Source organism: Hyla sarda, chromosome 1, assembly GCF_029499605.1.
Source record: "Hyla sarda isolate aHylSar1 chromosome 1, aHylSar1.hap1, whole genome shotgun sequence".
Classification (NCBI taxonomy): domain Eukaryota; kingdom Metazoa; phylum Chordata; class Amphibia; order Anura; family Hylidae; genus Hyla; species Hyla sarda.
The window spans coordinates 365,681,148-365,702,098 of NC_079189.1; the positions used below are offsets into that span (position 1 = coordinate 365,681,148).

Sequence of the window (20,951 nt, forward strand, 5' to 3'; positions counted from 1 at the left end):
AACAACACAATGTAACTCCAAGTCAATCACACTTCTGTGAAATCACACTGTCCACTCAGGAAGCAACACTAATTGACAATCAATTTCACATGCTCTGCAAATTGAACAGACAACAGGTGGAAATTAGCAAGACACCCCCAATAAAGGAGTGGTTGTGCAGGCGGTGACCACAGACCACTTCTCAGTTCCTATGCTTCCTGGCTGATGTTTTGGTCACTTTTGAATGCTGGCTGTGCTTTCACTCTAGTGGTAGCTTGAGAGGGAGTCTACAACCCACACAAGTGGCTCAGGTAGTGCAGCTCATCCAGGATGGCACATCAATGCGAGCTGTGGCAAGAAGGTTTGCTCTGTCTGTCAGCGGAGTGTCCAGAGCATGGAGGTGCTACCAGGAGACACGGCAGTACATCATGAGACATGTAGGAGGCCATAGGAGGGCAACAAACCCGCAGCAGGACTGCTACCTCTGCCTTTGTGCAAGGAGGAGTAGGAGAAGCACTGCCAGAGCCCTGCATTTGTGCATGTGTCCATTCAAACGGTCAGAAACAAACTCCATGAGGGTGGTATGAGGGCCCGACATCCACAGGGGGGGGGGGGTGTTGTGCTTACAGGCCAAAACTGTGCAGAACATTTGGCATTTTCCAGAGAACCCCAAGATTGGCAAATTTGCCACTGGCGCCCTGTGCTCTTCACAGATGATAGCAGGTTCACACTGAGCACACGTGACAGACGTGACAGAATCTAGAGATGCCGTGGAGAACCATCTGCTGCCTGCAACATCCTCCAGCATGACCGGTTTGGCGGTGGGTCAGTAATGGTGTGGGGTGGCATTTCTTTTGGGGGGGCCGCACAGCCCTCCATGTGCTTGCCAGAGGTAACCTGACTATCCTTAGGTACCGAGATGAGATACTCAGACCCCTTGTAAGACCATTTGCTGGTGCAGTTGGCCCTGGGTACCTCCTAATGCAATGCAATGTGGATTGTGGCTGGAGTGTGTCAACAGTTCCTGCAAGAGGAAGGCATTGATGCTATGGACTGGCCCGCCCGATCCCCAGACCTGAATCCGATTGAGCACATCTGGGAAATCATGTCTTGCTCCATCCTCTAAGGCCACATTGCACCACAGACTGTCCAGGAGTTGGCGGATGCTTTAGTCCAGGTTTGGGAGGACATCCCTCAGGAGACCATCTGCCACCTCCTCAGGAGCATGCCCAGACATTGTAGGGAGGTCATATGGGCACATGGAGGCAACACACACTACTGAGCCTCATTTTGACTTGAGTGAGTGTGACTCCATATCCAGTCCTCCATGGGTTGATAAATTTCATTTCCGTTGATAATTTTTGTGTGATTTTGTTGTGAGCACATTCAACTATCTAAAGACGAAAGTATTTCATTCGATTAGTTCATTCATTCAGATCTAGGATGTGTTATCTTAGTGTTCCCTTTATTTTTTTGAGCAGTGTATAATGTCTAGAGAAGATGTAGTCTAGACAAGTCTAAACTCTTAATGTCTCAATCATACCGTCAGCTCCATGTCATCATCTTCTTTGTCTTTTACGGTCTTCTCTGGCTCCTCCACTTCTTTCTCCTGTAGATCTATTTCATTTGCCTGGGACATGTATGGCATCTCATCTTTGTTTTTGAACTCTAAACTAAGAATTGAAGGAGGGAGTAAAATTCCTAGAATCACCTAAAAGAAGAAAATAAAATGTTTGATTAACAAGATAATAAGACATTGAACACATATTCTAAAATATTAAAGGGAATCTGTCACATTGTGAATGCAGTGCGAAAACAACACAGGTCAGCACATTCAAGACAATTGTTGTGCTAGTTATATGGTATGCTAGAATAATACTCAGCCTGCAAGCAGTTAGGCAATTCATTTTAGTGCTTGCTGTGTACTGCTGTTATCTTTTTAGCTTGTCAAGCATCGAAGTTGCTCAGGACACCTATTGTTATTGCTCAGATTATTATTATTTTTATTATTATTCCGCCGCGGAATTAAAATGCTTATATCTACTGAACTGTTACTCCAAAACACATGTGACTTTGCATAGAGCTAGACCCGTGAGCTGTGCATAATCGTATGTAATATAAAGGTCATGGGTCACATGGTAAGGCCGGTATCTTGATTTTTGCGGCAATTTTGCACAATATTCAAAAATCTTCTTCTCTACAACCGCTAAAGCTACAGATACATATATCGCTGTGTGTGGGGGCACTGTTGTGCAGAGTCCGATTTGTTCATTATTAGACTTTTGGTTACATGGTGTGGCCGCATTAATAATAATATGCAATTTTCTTAAATGTGTGTAATATGTACACTGTTAATCTAAAAGTTATGTTTCTTTGTAGATTACTCACTTTCTGTACCACAGTTGAACAATGTGAAAACAAGCTTACATGTTCATGGTCATGTCCTATACCACAAGTGATCACCAGATTTGGTGGCCATATTGAATTGCGCAATATTCTGCAAATATAGTTTTCTATGAAATTGCAGGTCAGAACCGTGCAAAAATTAGCACACATGTTCATCATCACTTTCTGTAGCACAATTGATCACCAAATTTGGTGGCCATATGGGATTGCGCAATATTCTGCAAACATAATTTTCTCTAAAACTACTGGTCATTGTTCGTTATCACTTTCTGTACCACAATTGATCACATGGTGTGGCAGCCATATTGTGCAATATTCTGAATTCATTGTTTACAATGAAATTATGGGCCAGAACAATGTAAAAATATTCACACATGTTTATAAACACTTTCTGTACCAAAGTATACACATGATTCAGTGGCAATATTGGATTGCGCAATATTCTACATTCTTAGTTTTCACCAAAAATGTTGGTCGTAACAATTTGAAAATTAGCAAACATGTCCATGATCACCTTCCCCACCATAAGTGGGGGCCAAAACAATCGTGTGCTATACCCCAGCGATGCTGCTTGGCCACCTGTATGGCTGCTTGCAGCTATATTTATTATGATTTTATCATTTTTATTATTATTATTATTATTCCACCGCAAAATTAAAATGCCTATATCTGCTCTGTAACTCCAAAACTCATTTGCTTTGGCATAGTGGTAGACCCATGATCTGTGCATAATCTTGTGTAATGTAAAGGTCATAGGTCACATGGTAATCTTGGTCTTTGTGGTCCTTTTTGCACAATATTCAAAAATCTTCTTCTCTGGAACCGCTAAAGCTACAGATAAATTATTTGCTGTATGTGGTGACACTGTTGTCCCAAGTCAGATTTGCTTATTACAATCTGTTGATCACATGGTTTGGCCGCCATATTACATTGCACAATATTCTACAAACATTTTCTTCTCTGAAACTGTTTGTTAGAATAAGTTAGAATTTGGCACAAATTCTTAAATCTGTGTAATATGTACTAGGGATTGACCGATATCAATTTTTTTAGGGCCGATACCGATAATCTGTGGACTTTCTGGCTGATATAAGTTATCGGCTATTTCTCCGACCCCCCCGGCCGCGAAGAAGCCGCTACAGATCATTGATTTAAAGCGGGCGCTTTAAATCAATGAACTGCAGCGGCTTTTGCATGGCCAGAGAACGCCGCCGCCGCCCGCTTCTCTCCCCCTGCCTGTCCTGGGATCCTTCTGAGTCCAACCACCGCCGCTACCCCCCCTGCCTATCCTCTGGCCAGAGACTGCCGCCGCCCGCTTCTCTCCCCCCTGCAAGTCCTTAGTCCAACCACCGCCGCTACCCCATTGCCTCCCCCATCCCCAGTTTTACAATTACCTGTTCCTGGGGTCCGCGATACTTCTGGCTCCTGCGGCGTCCCGAGCTGTCACTGTGCGCACTGATGGGGATGTCGCGTTGAGCACACACACAGCACACAGCAACAAAGCAGGACGCCGCAGGAGCAAAAAGTAGCGCGGGCCCCGGGAACAGGTAATTATAAAACCAGGGATGGCGGAGGCAATGGGGCAGCGACGGCGGTCTCTGGCCGGGGCGGTGTGGTACAGGGGGCAGGGCATTATTGGATTATCGGCAAGGTAATTGCCGATAACGCCCAAAATCGTGAATATCGGCCGATAATATCGGCCAAACCGATAATCGGTCAATCCCTAATATGTACACTTTTAATCTAAAAGTTATGTTTCTTTGCACAATGGTACAGTACTCACTTTCTATACCACAATTTATCACCAGATTTGGTGGCCATATTGGATTGCGCAATATTGTGCAAACATAGTTTTCTCTAAAATAACTGGACAGAATATTGCAAAGATTTGCATACATGTTCGTGATCACTTTCTTTACCACAATTGATCACTATATTTGGCGGCCATATTGGATTGCGCAATATTCTGCAAACATAGATTTCTCTGAAATTGCTGGTCAGAACATTGTGAAAATTAGCACACATGTTCGTGATCACTTTCTGTACCACCATTGATCACGTGGTTTGGCTGTCGTATTGAATTGCACAATATTCTGCAAACCATTTTCTCATGGTATACATTACCTTAGTTGTTTCACTATGATGTGGTATAACTCCCCCACAAACGTGGCATCTCCATATGTTTCTATTATGCCATTTGTGTCATTATTATTACTTTTAAATCGCATACTAGTCGTTGCGATTATGGTGCGTTTTTTCTGGTTACATGCGGCGACTTATTTGCCGCATCTTTTATGATCTCCTACCGTTCCTCTCTATGTATACTCAAACCTAGAAGGGATATTTTGCACTGTGCACTTATGTTTTAGATATACAGACGATATTCACCTTTATTCACTTTGAATTATTGTTATCTGTTCCCGTTGTCCACGACTGCCGTCAGCCGGCCCGCATTTTAGGTATGCTGTCACTAGCGATTAGTCCACTTCGGTTCTTACTTTGCTGTGACGCGCCTGTGGGACCGGATCTGATGTCAGACGCTGGACTCCGAGGTTATTGGTTCTCCGGTATGTTTTCAATATGGTATTTCATATATAAACGGGCACTGTCTGCTTATGCATTGCCATGATTAAGGGCTCATCTGTAGCCCGAAACGCGTCGGTGCGATGTTTTTATTCATCATTTAGTTATTTTTGTCCTCATGGATTTTAACCGTCCACAGTAAAGGTTACGTTTTAATTTTCTGGTCAGCGAGCTGAACTTCTCACCTTCTTTCCATATGCCATTAACGGGAAGCGGCCCGTGTGTTCGTGCTCCAGACTGCTCTCTCCCTATGAAGCCCAGGACTACATTACGGTGTGGTGAGTGAGCTGAGTTGCCCCTTGGCACTTCCTACATTATTCTGCAAACATAGTTTCTCTTGAAGGGGTACTCCCGTGGAAAATTTTTTTTTTTTTTAAATCATCTGGTGCCAGAAAGTTAAACAGATTTGTAAATCACTTCTATTAAAAAATCTTAATCCTTCCAGTAGTTTTTAGGGGCTGTATACTAAAGAGAAATCCAAAAAAGAAATGCATTTCCTCTGATGTCATGACCACAGTGCTCTCTTCTGACCTCTGCTGTCTATTTTTAAAAACGCCAGAAAAAACGCCAAAGTTAAAACCCACATGGCGGTTTTCTTGGCGGCTTTTCACTCCCATAGACTTCTATGGGAGGAAAACGCCAAGATTTTCTTGACAAGAGGACGTTTTTTAAAAACTGCCAAGGAGCCCAAAAAACGCCAAAAGGATTTAAAAAAATGCCAAACTGAAAAATGCCAAGTGGATTTGGCATTTTGCAGTTCTCTATTGACTTGCAGCTAACATCTGGCTGCAGCATTTTTTCACAAAAAAAAAAACGCCATGTGGCCGAAAGGGTGTTTTTATTGGTGTTTTTGTAAAAAAAAACTAGCCTTAACATAAACAATGTATAGAAGTGAGTGCACAGCCCTGGAAACAAAAGTTAGTACACTTAAAAGTGGAAATGTCCAAATAAGGCCCAATTAGTCTTTTTTTTTATTTATTTTTTTTATCTCTGGTGTCATGGGATTTGTTAGTGTTAAAAGGTCTCAGGTGTGAATAGGGAGCAGGTGTCTTAAATGTAGTGTTATTGCTCTCACGCTTTCTAATACTGGCCACTGGAAGTTTAACACAAAGATCTACACAAAGATGCCAAGACCCTGAAATTTAGCTGCAGCTCGGTGATCAAGACCATGCTGCAGTTTCACATGACAGTTTCCACTCAGAACCTCAGCATCACATTCAGTTGTTTTCTTTGGGAAATAGACATATTAATGCTGCCGGCTCTGCTGCAGAGGTTGACGGGGTGGGGGGGGGGGGGGGGGGGTTCAGCCTGTTAGTGCTTAGACCATACACCACACACTGAATCAAATTGGTCTGCATGGCTGTCGTCTTAGAAGAAAGCCTATTCTAAAGCTGAAGTACAAGAAAGCCCGTATACAGTTTTCTGAAGACAAGCAGACTAAGAACATGGATTACTGGAACCATGTACTGTGGTCCAATGAGAACAAGATAAAATTATTTGGTTCAGATGGTGCCAAGCATAGGTGGCAGCAACCAGGTGAGAAGTACAAAACAAGTGTGTCTTGCCTTCAGTCAAGCACGGTGGTGGGAGTGTCATGACCTGCAAGAGTGCTGCTGACAATGAGGAGCTACAGAGGGAACCATAAATGCCAACATATACTGTGACATACCCCCTCCCTTTAGAGACTGGTCCACGGGCAGTTTTATAACATGATTGTGACCCCAAGCACATCTCCAAGATGACCACTACCTTGCTAAAGAACGTAAGGGTAAGGATGAGGGACTGGCCAAGCATGCCTCCAGACCTTAACACTATTGAGCATCTGTAGGGCATCCTTAAATGGAAGGTGTGGGAGTACAAGGTCTCTAACATCCACCAGATTCATGATGTCATCATGAAGGAGTGAAAGAGGACTCCAGTGGCAACCTATGAAGCTCTGGTGAACTCCATGGCCCAAAGGCTTAAGGCAATGCTGGTAAAAAATGGTGGCCACACAAAATATTGACACTTTGGGCCCAATTTGGACATTTGCACTTAGGGGTGTGCTCACTTTTGTTGCCAAGGTTTAGACATTAATGGCTGTTTGTAGAGCTATTTTAAGGGGACACAACATTAAACACTGTTATACAGGCTGTGCATTTACTACTGTGTAGCAGAGGGTCATTTCTTCAGTGTTGTCAAATAAAAAGATTTAATAAAATATTTTATATGCACACACATGTATATCTTTAGTGTAGGGTCCATCCCGATGAGGTCACCTTAATGATCACAAAATGGTGCACTAAGAACCTCAATTTGATGTATGCAATAAAGCTGTAAGTATACCAGTTACGCAATTCTTCTCAGACAAGGTTCACACCGTCTTAGCATTGTCTGCAAGGCTGGGTTCACATATATCCGGCATAGGTGAACTCAGCCTAGATCTCAATGCAACTGATGCCATGACTGATGCCAACATGCATCAGTTGTGATCAGTGGTATGTCATCCAGCGTCCATTGTTTCAGAATGCCAGACGGGAATGCAGCAAGCTATAAAATTGGGACGCTGTCCCATTCAAATGAATGGGTTCAGTTCTAGCATCAGTTTCCCTCCGGTGCACCTCATATATATGAACCCAGCCTAAGATGTATATGTTGCGGTGATTTACCAATGTATGTGTCTAACAAATGCCTATGAGGTATTTTCTAAAACAATAATGTCAGGTTTAGTGACACATTCTATTTAAAGGGGTTATCCAGGAAAAAACTTATATATATATATATATATATATATATATATATATATATATATCAACTGACTCCAGAAAGTTAAACAGATTTTTATTTAAAAAATCTTAATCCTTTCAGTACTTATGAGCTTCTGAAGTTGAGTTATTTTCTGTCTAAGTGCTCTCTGATGACACCTGTCTCGGGAACCGCCCAGTTTAGAAGAAAATCCCCATAGCAAACCTCTTCTAAACTGGGTGGTTCCCGAGACACGTGTCATCAGAGAGCAGTTAGACAGAAAAGAACAACTCAACTGAAAGGATTAAGATTTTTTAATAGAAGTAATTTACAAATCTCTTTAACTTTCTGGAGCCAGTTGATATATAAAAAAAAAGTTTTTTCCTGGTTAACCCCTTTAATGTAAAGAAACAAAAATGTTAGATATGAATTCAAAAAGTGAATGAATGTTCTAAATAGTAAATAACAGTTCATCACCTTAAGTCCAGAATTCTTACGCATCCGGAGTCTGCCCATCCACATATCTGTCAGAAGCATTTGGCTGCATGTGTGAGCAATGAAGTCCCGGTGCTTGGCTGCCACTGCAAGCTGCAAGCATGTGGCATTGCTCCAATTCTTCAGTTCGTAGGTCAGCAGTTTCATTGCCAGCTGCTCATCCTGCTTGTATGACTGGTCCAATAACTCCACTGCCAGCTGACCAAACTCCCTGAAACACAATGCTCGTATTTACGTATTACATTAAATCACATAAGGCTTTCTCCTAAATGCCTCTTGTTAGAGAGCTAGATGTACAGGACACAAATGAAAACAGATTAGAAGCAGGTACAAAGATAAAAACACGGCCAGAATTACTGAGTAGTGAAATGGATGTTAACCGTTTAAGGGCCAAGCCTACTTTAGTTTGATGTCAAGGTCTGCGGAATAATTTGACTTTTGCTCTGCTGTATTTCGAGCCATGATTTTTTTTTTTTTTTTACAGTGTACAATGTATCTAGTATTTATTAATGTATTTTTTTCCCAATTTTTTTATTTGTACAGTTATCAGAGCTGGGTCTTACAGTGAGCTAAGCACTTGTACACATTTTATCCTCTGCAAGTAGACAATTAAGTAGCTTATTTAAGGATTGCAGGAGACAACCTGAAAATATGTGGAATTGATACACACAAATTATTTTAATTGCTTATCTGTTCATTAAGCAAAGAATACTTTTTTTTGGCTGAAGCGAGAGTAATCCTTTCCTCATGCTGATGAAATATACTGTATTTCCTTGCACTTGACAATTATTAGCCAATCACACATGCAGAAAATTTTTGATTTATCTATGCTCTGCATATTAACTATATACACAAGGTTGGAATACCAGACAGTATAACTTATTAAAGGGGAAATAAGTGTCTGATCATTGGGGTTCTGACCACTGAGACCCCCCACAATCTCCTACTCGGCACCCTGGCTCTCTCCATATATGGAGCGAGCTCCGCTCTGTGCAATAATTACTGTCGACCATGGCACAAATCGGTGGCTGACAAGCCCCTCAATGTATCTCTGGCTCTCCCATAGAGATACATGGAAGGCGTATGTCGGCCACTGCTTCGTGCCACAGTCAACAGGATTCCGTATGATGTAACTCTGTGCATGGAGAGAGCTGGGATGCCGGGCAGGAGATCAGGGGACCTAGCAGTCCTCTCGCAATCAGACACTTATGACCTATCCAAAAGATTCTGTGGATAGGAGATAAGTACTCATTTACCAGAGTTCCTCTTTAAACATTCTGACAGGGATGCCTCTTCATTAGCCAAGGATGTTTGAGATACATTATTACCACCATGGGTCATATCTAAGGCGAATTCATATCCAGAGGAATCTTAGATTTACAGTAAGAATGGATTTACAGGTAAATATGGAAGTTGCATATACTTACAGCTCTCACTTCTGCCTGTGTTACCAAGGATGTATCTCAGGCTAAATAACTGCAAGAGCTGTGAGTTTAGTCTTATTTTATAGCCAAAACAGCTTGAGATAGAGAATTTTAGACAGCATGAAGGAAGATAGTGAGAGCCAGTTAAGCCAGGTTCACACCGGAGATTCCGAGTGCTGGCAATGCCGACCAGCGCTGACTGAATCAGTCAGCACTAGGACCGCACAAACATTGTTGCCCCCATAGAGGGCGATGTCGCACCAAAACATTGGCAACGCCGACCAGGGCTGACTGAATCAGTCAGCACTAGGAGGGCACAGACATTGTTGCCCCCATAGAGGGAAATGTCCCGCCAGAACATTGAAGGAGTTCAATGTTCCGGCGGAATTCTTCAAAGGGGATTTTCCAGTCCGCCTCGAAAACTCTGTAGTGTGCACTGTGCAGCGCAATCCCTTTGCCAGCAATGCGACTCTGCTGCATCGGAATTTCTGAGCGGAATTTCAAAACGGAATTCTAGTCGAAAATTCCGTACAGTAAACCTGGGCTTAGAGTAAGTAGCAAAGACGGGAGGATCTGTAATTCTACTCTAGCCGGCTAGCATGGACTTTTTTTTTGGGATCATTTTATAACTCCTGTTATCAGAGAGCATACTCACTCTCTCTATGGGGGCCTGGCCTGTCTTTTTAAAATGGAGAGAGAATGTGAATACTTGCTCATCCTATTTCCCCTGAGTACCTCATGTGTACTTGGGCTGTTTATTGACTTCACAACCACATCACGGCATCACATTTAACACTTTTTACACTGTCCCAATCCTTTCTTTGGTTTTCTGATCCCTTCTCTACTGGCATACTATAGTAATAGTGATAACTAGAGATGAAAATACATTTTTACCCACTGACTGTCACCATAATTTATTGTTTTAAACCACTTTTAGAAAAAGATCAGTATTTGGCCACCTTCAGCCTAGCATAATATGGGTGCCACGGAACGCCTGGCATTGAACCTGTACTACAAGAGCAATTTTATGACTATCTGAAAGCTGCTTTAGGGATATACAATCCTTGCAAGTTTTCCGTGTAATATCTAACCATGAACAAATTGATTTGGCGTAATTCTTTAATTAGGAAACTTTTATGATTTGTATCAAACAATGGCGGCTTCTACTACCCTTCACAGCTGCACTTTTCCTGCAGTCCATCGTGTTACATTCTGCACTGCTGCTGCCATTTCTGCCACTATTGTTAGCCCTACAGTTGATGTTCCATACAGCTGGGAAAACTACCTGAAACCTAGAAGACAGCAGAGTGTCATTGTTACGCCGAGCGCTCCGGGTCCCTGCTCCTCCCCGGAGCGCTCGCGGCGTTCTCCTCTCTGCAGCGCCCCAGTCAGACCCGCTGACCGGGAGCGCTGCACTGACATTCGCGATTGGGATGCGATTCGCATAGCGGGACGCGCCCGCTCGCGAATCGCATCCCAAGCCACTTACCCGTCCCGGTCCCTGGCTGTCATGTTCTGGCGCGCACGGCTCCGCTCTCTAGGGTGCCCGCGCCAGCTCTCTAAGATTTAAAGGGCCAGTGCACCAGTGATTGGTGCCTGGCCCAATCAGTCTAATTAGCTTCCACCTGCTCCCTGTGTATATTACCTCACTTCCCCTGCACTTCCTTGCCGGATCTTGTTGCCTTGTGCCAGAGAAAGCGTTTAGTGTTGTCCAAAGCCTGTGTTCCAGATCTCCTGCTATCCTCATTGACTACGAACCTTGCCGCCTGCCCCGATCTTCTGCTACGTCTGACCTTGCCTCTGCCTAGTCCTTCTGTCCCACGCCTTCTCAGCAGTCAGCGAGGTTGAGCCGTTGCCGGTGGATACGACCTGGTTGCTACCGCAGCAGTAAGACCATCCCGCTTTGCGGCGGGCTCTGGTGAAAACCAGTAGCAACCCTAGAACCGGTCCACCGACACGGTCCACGCCAATCCCTCGCTGACACAGAGGATCCACATCCAGGTAGCGGAATCCTAACAGTCATGCACAACTTTTAGGGGCATTTTCAATTCTAAACAAATCCCATCTGATGTGCCATTCTAACAAATTAGACTTGAAACTTATTTTGGTAAACTTGCTCATCCTTATAATAACTGTTAGATGCAAAGTAACCTGAAGTATGCAGTAAATCTATTTAATGTATGATGTAATGCATTTTTTTAGAAATAACTTGTTTCTCACAAAGTTATGTGAAGGTGAGCATAGTAGTAAACAGCATGTTAAGATAACTGCAATTGTCAGGTAGGTACCTGTCAGGAAATGTAAAGAGCTTTGGGGTATACTTCCTGTCAAGGTTACTATGTACTGTATTACAGTGATTTTATTAAGATGTGCATGTAGATGTGGGCCTAAGTTGTATGTATAAACTGTGTGCATGTGAATCTTAGATTTTTGAGAGATGTGGCTATTATAACTTTCTTCATTTGACACACTTGAAGCCGCAGATATCAATTTGTATGCATTTTTATGGAGACTTCGATGCAGAATTGCATGAATGTGCTGGTTGACAGTGTGCCAGGTGTCTACTTTCATAAAATATATGGGGTTTTAGTAAGATTTGTTTTATTTGTTTATTATATTTTTTTGTAATTTAGGTTATTTTATGAGGTTCAAAATATACCAAAACCCATGACAGGGAAAGAGTGTCTGAAACTAGGGATCGACCGATTATCGGTTTGGCCGATATTATCGGCCGATGTTCACAATTTTGGACGTTATCGGTATCGGCAATTACCTTGCCGATAATCTGATAATGCCCCGCACTGTACCGCCCCCAAAGCACCGCACCAACCACCGCACCGCCCTGCCCCCCCACCGCACCGGACCACACTGCCCCCGTCCCGGCCAGAGACCGCCACTGACCCATTTTCTTCCACATCCCCGGTTTTATAATTACCTGTTCCCGGGGCCCACACTGCTTCTGGCTCCTGAGGAGTCCTGCGTTACGCTGAGTGACAGCTCAGGACGCCGCCGGAGCCAGAAGTAGCGCAGACCCCGAGCCCCGGGAACAGGTAATTATAAAACCGGGGATGGGGGAGGCAATGGGGCAGCGGCGGTGGTTGGACTAAGGACTGGCAGGGGGGAAAAGCGAGTGGCGGTCTCTGGCCCCGCAAAAGCCACTGCAGTTCATTGATTTAAAGCTGCTTCTTCGGGACCAGGGGGGTGGAGAAATAGCCGATAACTTATACCGGAATATCGGTATAAGTTATTGGCTATTGGCCTGAAAAGCCACAGATTATCGGTATCGGCCTAAAAAATCTATATCGGTCGATCCCTATCTGAAACATAACATTCTATCAGAATCCTTCACAATACAATACCAGAATTTTCCCAATGTTTTACTACAATATCAACCTGGAATTGTGATTAAGTTCCTGTGATATGTCATCCACCATATCATTCTCAGATGCTTCATGCGCCATGGCTTTGCAGAGTTTGCATGCCACAAGAGCTTTGGCCATTGCCTCTTCTCCATGCTGCCAGAAGAACAAAGCCATTTTCTGCCTCTTCATCAGAACCGCCCAGACCATCAGCTCATGGAATGGGAATGAAAAATGATTGATTTCTGGATCATCTAAGTCAATGTCCACCTCTTCTTCCCTTTTCTTGGTAGTGTTCCTTCCTCTTCTTATTGGTATGTCGTCCTGTCACAGACATCATGATTAGTTGCATAGATTATAGGACTATAATTGTATGCAGGAAAGACATTCTAGTGTTATTTTTTATTGTGTATTTATGCAAACGTAATTAATTTAAATGTGAACAGACTCTGTAAGGCAACACATTCATGAGGTACCTACCTGTCTATTTTTCAAACATATAAGCTGTCTATGTGCTTTGATACTATGCATTTGGGAAGTCTTCAGACCCTTTAAATTTTTCACATTAGATTTTGTTGAGGCCATATGCTAAAATAAAAAACTATTCAAGTTTCCCCCATCAATTTGCCCATTTTTCCTAATTTACTAAAGAGAAAGAATAAAAATTTTGCTCCAATTTCTCTTGATTATCTCTTAGATGTTTCTAAACCTTGACTGGAGTCACCTGTGGTAAATTCAGGTGATTGGACAGGATTTGGAAAGACACAGCCCTGTCTATATAAAGGTGTCACAGATGACAATGCATATCAGAGAAAAAACCAAGTCATCAGGAGGAAAGAACTACCTGTAGAGCTCATAGACAAGAATATGTGTAGGCACAGAGTCATCCATAATTGTTAAATGGAAGAGGTTTGGAGCAACCAGGACTCTTCCCAGAGCTGGCTGCCAAACTAAGTAATCAGGGAAGGGGGACCTTGGTAAAGGGAATGATCAAGAACCAAATGGTCACTCTGGCTGAGCTAAAAAGATCTTGTCTGCATGCAAACAAAAGCACATAAAGGACTGTCTGACTATTCTCTGGTCTCTCTTATGAACCAAAATGTAACTTTTTGACCTTTATTCTTAGTGTCATCTCTGGAAGAAAGCAGGCATGGCTCATTACCTGTCCAGTACTATCCCTATGGTGAAGCATGGTGGCGGCAACATCATGCTGTGGGAGTGTTTTCAGCAGTTGGGACAGATAAACTGGTCAGGGTTGAGGGAAACATACATGGAGAAAAGTACAGAGATATTCTTAATGAAAACCTGCTCCAGAGTGCTCTGATCCACATACTGGGCTGAAGAGTTATCTTCCATCAAGACAGTGACCCTATGTACACAGCCAAGTCAACACAGAAGTGGCTTAGGGACAACTCTGTGACTGTTTATGAGTGGCCCAGCCAGAGCCCTGACTTGAACCCAGTCGAACATCTCTGGAGAGACCTGAAAATGGCTTCCACCAATGGAGAAGACCTCCATAATAAGGTATATGATAGAACATGCTGCTATTTTTAGCACGTACAGTACTGTGATTTTATACATCCACAGCATATGCCTTATTATGGATTTTGGTCTAATATGTTGTGATCTCCAACAATTATATTTGAATTTAGACATACAGATGTGTCAACTTTAAAGTAGCTGCACTTCATCTTGGGCAAAACAAATTATGCTAAGAGCGTAACACACTTTGCAAAGAGTAGGGCCATCTACTTTACATTGATGTCTATACACCTTTGTATAGTTTCCATGCTTACTACAGCAGGGACAATAAGTTAGAGAGGACTGATGGGTTACTGGGGTGTGATCCTGTGTGCTACATGTACCCTATCATGTTGCTATCATATATTTTGCACATTAGGATGCTATTTGTAAGCACTTGTCACTTAACTTTTGGGGATATGTTCAGCATGAATTTATACATACATACATTTAACTTTTTGCTGATTTGGATATATCCCCACTAATATTGATAAATGAATATCTGATTCTCAGTACCCTTGTTTTTTCTTTTTTCGGTGGATTGTTTTTATTATGTTATATCGTTCTATGATTATTAAACACATATATATTTTAAAATGCTCCTTTACTGTTTAGTTCTTTGATCAGAGTTAAATTCATGTGTTACACTAGACCTATACAGTGAGAACCGTTTTGGTGCTTCTATTTGGTGTAGCATAATCCTCATAAAAGGGCTATCCAGGATTATTTTTTACAGCTTTTGAGCCCATGATGGCAAGTTATTTTACTGTTTAATATGTTTCTATTAGCTTTTTGCACCACTTTGTGTTATTTATATAAGTCACATGGTCCCCAGGAGGCGTGGCTATACTACAGTGGGTGGGTGGATATCAAGGTAGAAGGGATATCTATGTAATGCTATCCACCCACCCACTGCAGCACAGTCCCGCTTCTCTGGACCATATGACTTATGACATATTGCCTTTGGCCACATGAAATGCTGGGAAAGGTCAGAGACAGCAGTAAAATATAAGGGACTTGCACTACAGTAGTTCCTAGTGTGGGTACTAAGCAGTGCTTGGAGGTAATTGAAGCATATTACACAATAATATAAATTGACACCATGGGTTCAAAGGCTGAAGAAAAAATAAACACTGCGATGACTTGTAACTGTTGCTTTAAAAAACTATTGACATGTCCTAGAGATAAGTTTTCTGTCCCCATTCTCTGTGCCAATGACCAAGACAATCCTGTAGACTAACATTTTAAGTTTGTCTCAGTCAGTGCCTTAGAGCCAGGAGAGAACACACTTCATTTGCTCTTCTCCTGGCTCATTCTAGTGTCTGATCTAGGTCTGAACACTCAACCCAAACTGATCAAAGTGTTGTTTGGTGTTGATAATATGCTGTAAACCTATATGTCCGTCCTTAAAGTGGAATTTCAGCTGTTAAAACGTATCCCCTATCCCCAAGATAGTATATGATTGCAAGGGATCTGATTGCCGGGACCCACCACGATCAAGAGAATGGCGGAAAACTGAGGATCATATACTTATCCTGTATCCTATGGATAGGGAATAGCTGTTAATAGGTGAAATAACTCTTTAACGCAAAGTTACACCATAGCTTTTTTTATATTATTCTGCCACACTGATGTGTTACATACAGAAGGGTGAAAGAAACAAGAGTAGACACTTACCTCCATTCCAAGTAGCTTTAGGGCTTTTGGCTGTTAGGGAAAGGAACAGCAAACATGGCATATGAATATAAAGTATTGCCTACATACAATTGTAACACTAATTCATTGTATTTATGGTATTCTCCTTGTTTATTAACAGCACAAGGCCACTAACAGTTTAGGCCACTTGTTAAGGTAACTAAAAGACTGACTGTTTTGCTTTTGCTTATAAGCAAAAGTAGCAAAAGGCAAAATTAAGTTTTTACTGGTAGTAGAGCAAAGGTGGAGCTGTGTGGGGAGTTTGATATAAGATTTAATGTGCTCATAAAACATATATAACAAGGTAATCAGAAAGCGTTAATATGATTTGGGATTTGGGGAGCTTCATTCCTAGCTGTGAAGGGAGACAGAAACAAATGATTTATGTTTTACTTACTCCCTTGTGTCCCAGGGGCAAAATAGTTTTTAACAGCTGGAAATATTTGTTTCAAGTAGGGACCTATTGTGCTCCCAATATATTTTGTTGTCTTTCACAATATATGCAGGCTTCTTGTTCTAAAGTTGTGTAATGCGCTATGGAAGGTTGTAACATTGAATTATGCAGTTCCGTGGCTAAAGGTTCTTTTGTCTATGTAACCACTTAGCAACATAACTGATAAAAGTAGTATAACAGCCTAGTGTCAGGCTTAAAACATAGACAATTTGAAAACAATGGATATCACATATATGTGGATATCATATCCAAATCCAACTCTTATATTTCAGAACATGTTTAGATAATAAAAGCAGTAACACAGTTGGTTGCTATAAGTCCTCCACTCCAGAGGTCCAGAGACCTGACCAGTAACTTGTACCCCTTCACCAAATATTCTGCCAAGGCATTTTAATTAATTTTATTGTTATTCTGATTTTAGGTCAAAATTCACATAAGAAATCCTAGAGTTTACCCAAATGTTAATTTAAGTCAACTTTACAAAAGCAAAACACAAAAATCCACCTCCTAAAACATTTATGTACATGAATGAACGATGCATCGGATATAAATATTAATTATTACTAACTTACTCTTTTTGGTCCAAACAAATTGTGATACAGAGTTCGAAATCGTTTCCTGGTGTAGTTACACCGATACGCTCCTCCCATTAGATACTCAATAACAAGACCGATATCGATCAAACTTATCCTGTAGTCTGGAGGTAAATTTCCCTGTGAAAAAGGCACACACAAAACAATGGAGGCGCACACAGACAAAAAACAGGAGGTGACATCAACGTTTATAAAGAGACAACAACCAAATATTGTAGCAAATATTTAAGTAAATGAACTGAAATGCATGGAAAGAAATGAAATATATTAGGCTATGTAATTCACCTTAAAATAGATCCAACCGAAACCTGGATATTCTCGCTTGGAAAGAAGACATAAATGAAATAAGAAGGTGCAGGAAACGAGGAACATTACAGTTGCTTACAACTTATAACCCCAACTGCTGTCAACAAACTAAACAGCTGCCTGTACATAGTAGTGTCTGTCGGCCATGAGTACAATGGTACACATTTTTCCCATTTGTTTTCCCTTTTCTAGATTTCAGTTGAATACTGGTCTAAATTCAGGAGCATCAGGTCTGAAGAACTCAATTGAAAACAATTTTTATTTGTTTTAAAGTCTTGCATTCTTGCTTCATATTTATTATGATACAATCAATTTATCCATAGGTCTTTAATTTTTCTTCTGAAGAAACTTTTAAGCTGATTAATGGCCATGTTAAAGTTGACCTTTGATGTTATGAGAAATCAGCTTAGAATTTGGATAAGGAGAGAACAGAACGGCAGATAAGAAGCCTGTAGAGAAAAGCTTCTCTGAAGGACTTTAGTGATGACAGAAACTGTAGAACACAAGTACATTTTTTTTTATAAAGATCTATGGAAAAAAATTATTTTAATGAAAAAAATCTTCTTAAAAGGTGTTTATAGCCTTTAAAGGGAACTTGTTGTCACTTTCAGGCTGCCTGAGCCACGTTCATCTGTGGCTTCCCCTAACTACACCAGGCTTGTTTGATAGGGTTGCTCTCTATACCCAAACGGATAAAGATCTGTCAATCAAGGCTGGCAGGGCAGGGAGAAGAAACTGGGGACCACCCTGATGACTCATGACCGATGACCATTTGCACATGTCAGAAGTTGGTATAATGATATACCTCCTTTAATAATGTAATGGACTGAAATAAGCCTTTCTTAAACTAGGGATTCCTACCAAAGGATTTAGAGACAACTAGTCACATCAGATGCCACTGAAAATAGTTGTTGCAAACTATAGTGTGACAACTACCATCAGGACAAGCACTCCCTTAATGTATGAACAATCACACCAGGTCTATGTTGTTCACATTCAGTCCACAGTTAAAGAGTAAGGCTATAGCTTACCTTTGCCTTATGAATCTTCAGTCAGGTCATGGAGAGCATATCCTGACCACAGAGAATCTATTGCAAAATAACTTAAAATCCTTTCTTTGGGTTGTGTCACTGATATGAGACAGCACAATATCAATATCACAACCACAACTGTGAAGGAGAACATCCACAATACTGGGCAACTTACATTATAGACAGAAACTGAAACATTATTCTGGAGGTTGAGTTGAACTTGCAGTGTGGATTGCATTTCAACTATTGCTTTGGGCAGGAAATAACAATGTCAGATATGTTTTATCAACATACCTATTGTATGGGGACAAGATTCTCTGAGGGACAGAACAATAAGAACATGTACAAATAATCCAAACAACAAAAATATAGCATTGGACTAGGAGGAGAAAACTCAGTGAATGAAACCAGAGTTGGGAACTATTCGGGTGCTAAAAAAAGACAGTAATCAGTAAACAACATACAGTGGTCCCTCAAGTTACAATATTAATTGGTTCCGGGACGACCATTGTATGTTGAAACCATTGTATGTTGAGACCAGAACTCTATGGAAAGCTGGTAATTGGTTCTAAAGGCACCAAAATGTCACCCAAAAATAGGAAAAAGTGAGAATTAAAGAAAAATAAGTAGATAACTAATATAGATAAAGCAAATCCTTATATATAAAAGTAAGAAAGATCTGCTGGGAGCTGTAAATCACTGTCTATGTCAGTGTTTCCCAAGCAGGGAGCCTCCAACTGTTGCAAAACTACAACTCCTAGCATGCCCAGACAGCCAAAGGCTGTTCGGGCATGCTGGGAGTTGTAGTTTTGCAACAGCTGGGGGCACAATGCTTGGGAAACACTGGTCTATGTAGAGGACAGGAGCTTCTTCGGGGTCCTGTACAGTACACAATGTCCTAAAAAAGTAACATGGAGCCGCCCTCACCTGGTGTCCAAAGGAGCAGCTAACCCTGGTACAGGTAAAGTGTACAGAACATGTAATACCTCCCTGTACTGAAGGGGGCGCTACCAGACACCAGGCAGTGCATACGCTTCAGTAATACAGGAGTTTTACCAGTGAATGACCATTCTGATTGGTCAGTTCATTGACATGTTTCCCAGATCTGGACTGTCTGTACATTGTATGTTGAGTCTGGTTTCAACTTACAATGGTCCAGAAAAGACCATTGTATATTGAAGCTATTGTATGTTGAGGTCATTGTAAGTTGAGGGATCACTGTACCGTCCTACGTCAGGAACAAAGATTTTTTTTTTAGCCAAATACCCTAGTTAAAGCTTTCTGCTCTCATTTTGCCAGCATCTTGGCGTGTAGTAGCGCAAAGTGCATTTTTTTTCTTATATGAACATAGCCTAAGACCTAACATATAACCTACCTGTCTCTCCATCTTTGCTTTTGGTGGATACTACCATCAGGCACCATAAAGCTTGTACACAGGTCCCCTTGCCAGCACTGATATCATGATCAAGAAATATGGGAGCGATCATTTGCTCCTCTCTTTTCACTTGAACACTGTTTGTGCGGAGCACATTGGCACCTGTGGCAGCCATGGCATCCATGTAATTTTTGTTTACATTTTTTTGGACAGCTCACTATAGCTGCACTGTGCATGTGTTTCTAACTGTACTAAGAATGTAGCTGTTACATTTCCACATAATTTTATTTTCAGCAAGACAAAGTAAAGCATTATTATTATTACTATTTATTTTCACAGCACCCTTGGTTTCAGGGTGCTGTACATATGATAAGGGTTTAAAGGGGTATTCCAGGAAAAAACTTTTTTATATATATCAACTGGTTCCAGAAAGTTAAACAGATTTGTAAATTACTTCTATTAAAAAATCTTAATCCTTTCAGTACTTATGAGCATCTGAAGTTAAGGTTGTTCTTTTCTGTCTAAGTAATCTCTGATGACACGTGTCTCGGGAACCACCCAGTTTAGAAGCAAATTCCCATAGCAAACCTCTTCTAAACTGGGCATTTCCCTAGACACATGTCATCAGAGATTACTTAGACAGAAAAGAACAACCTAAACTTCAGAAGCTCATAAGTACTGAAAGGATTATGATTTTTTAATAGAAGTAATTTACAAATCTGTTAAACTTTCTGGAGCCAGTTGATATATATATAAAAAAGTTTTTTTTCCTGGATAACCCCTTTAAATACAGAAACACAGAGGAAGAAAGGTCCCTGCCTGCAAGAGCCAGGGCTACAATCTTACAACATAACTCCATATCATTCTCTTAGAATTTTGGTATAGGATTTTCTGATTTCATGTTAGTGAATCTTATTCATTGTATAATGTGTTTCAAGATTTAATAGAAACATTTTGTTTAGTTTCAGAGGTAGAAAACCTCTGCTGAAAATATCCAAGATCAGTT

The 20,951-nt window shown here is 41.3% G+C and overlaps 1 protein-coding gene across 11 annotated transcripts in view; it reads right to left on the reverse strand.

Annotated features, from left to right (window-relative positions):
- Positions 1–20,951, reverse strand: part of TRPM3 (transient receptor potential cation channel subfamily M member 3) — a 714,607-nt gene that overhangs the window by 127,293 nt on the left and 566,363 nt on the right. For 7 of the 11 annotated variants that reach the window (XM_056523078.1, XM_056523076.1, XM_056523082.1 and 4 more), the window contains 6 exons: positions 17,519–17,554; positions 17,213–17,353; positions 16,169–16,198; positions 13,005–13,294; positions 8,170–8,398; positions 1,523–1,690 (listed from right to left, as the gene is read on the reverse strand). In XM_056523078.1, coding sequence (XP_056379053.1) covers positions 1,523–1,690; positions 8,170–8,398; positions 13,005–13,294; positions 16,169–16,198; positions 17,213–17,353; positions 17,519–17,554 — 894 coding nt within the window. The remainder of the gene's footprint in view (positions 1–1,522; positions 1,691–8,169; positions 8,399–13,004; positions 13,295–16,168; positions 16,199–17,212; positions 17,354–17,518; positions 17,555–20,951) is intronic. The other 4 variants (XM_056523079.1, XM_056523077.1, XM_056523084.1 and 1 more) reach the window with 1 other exon arrangement.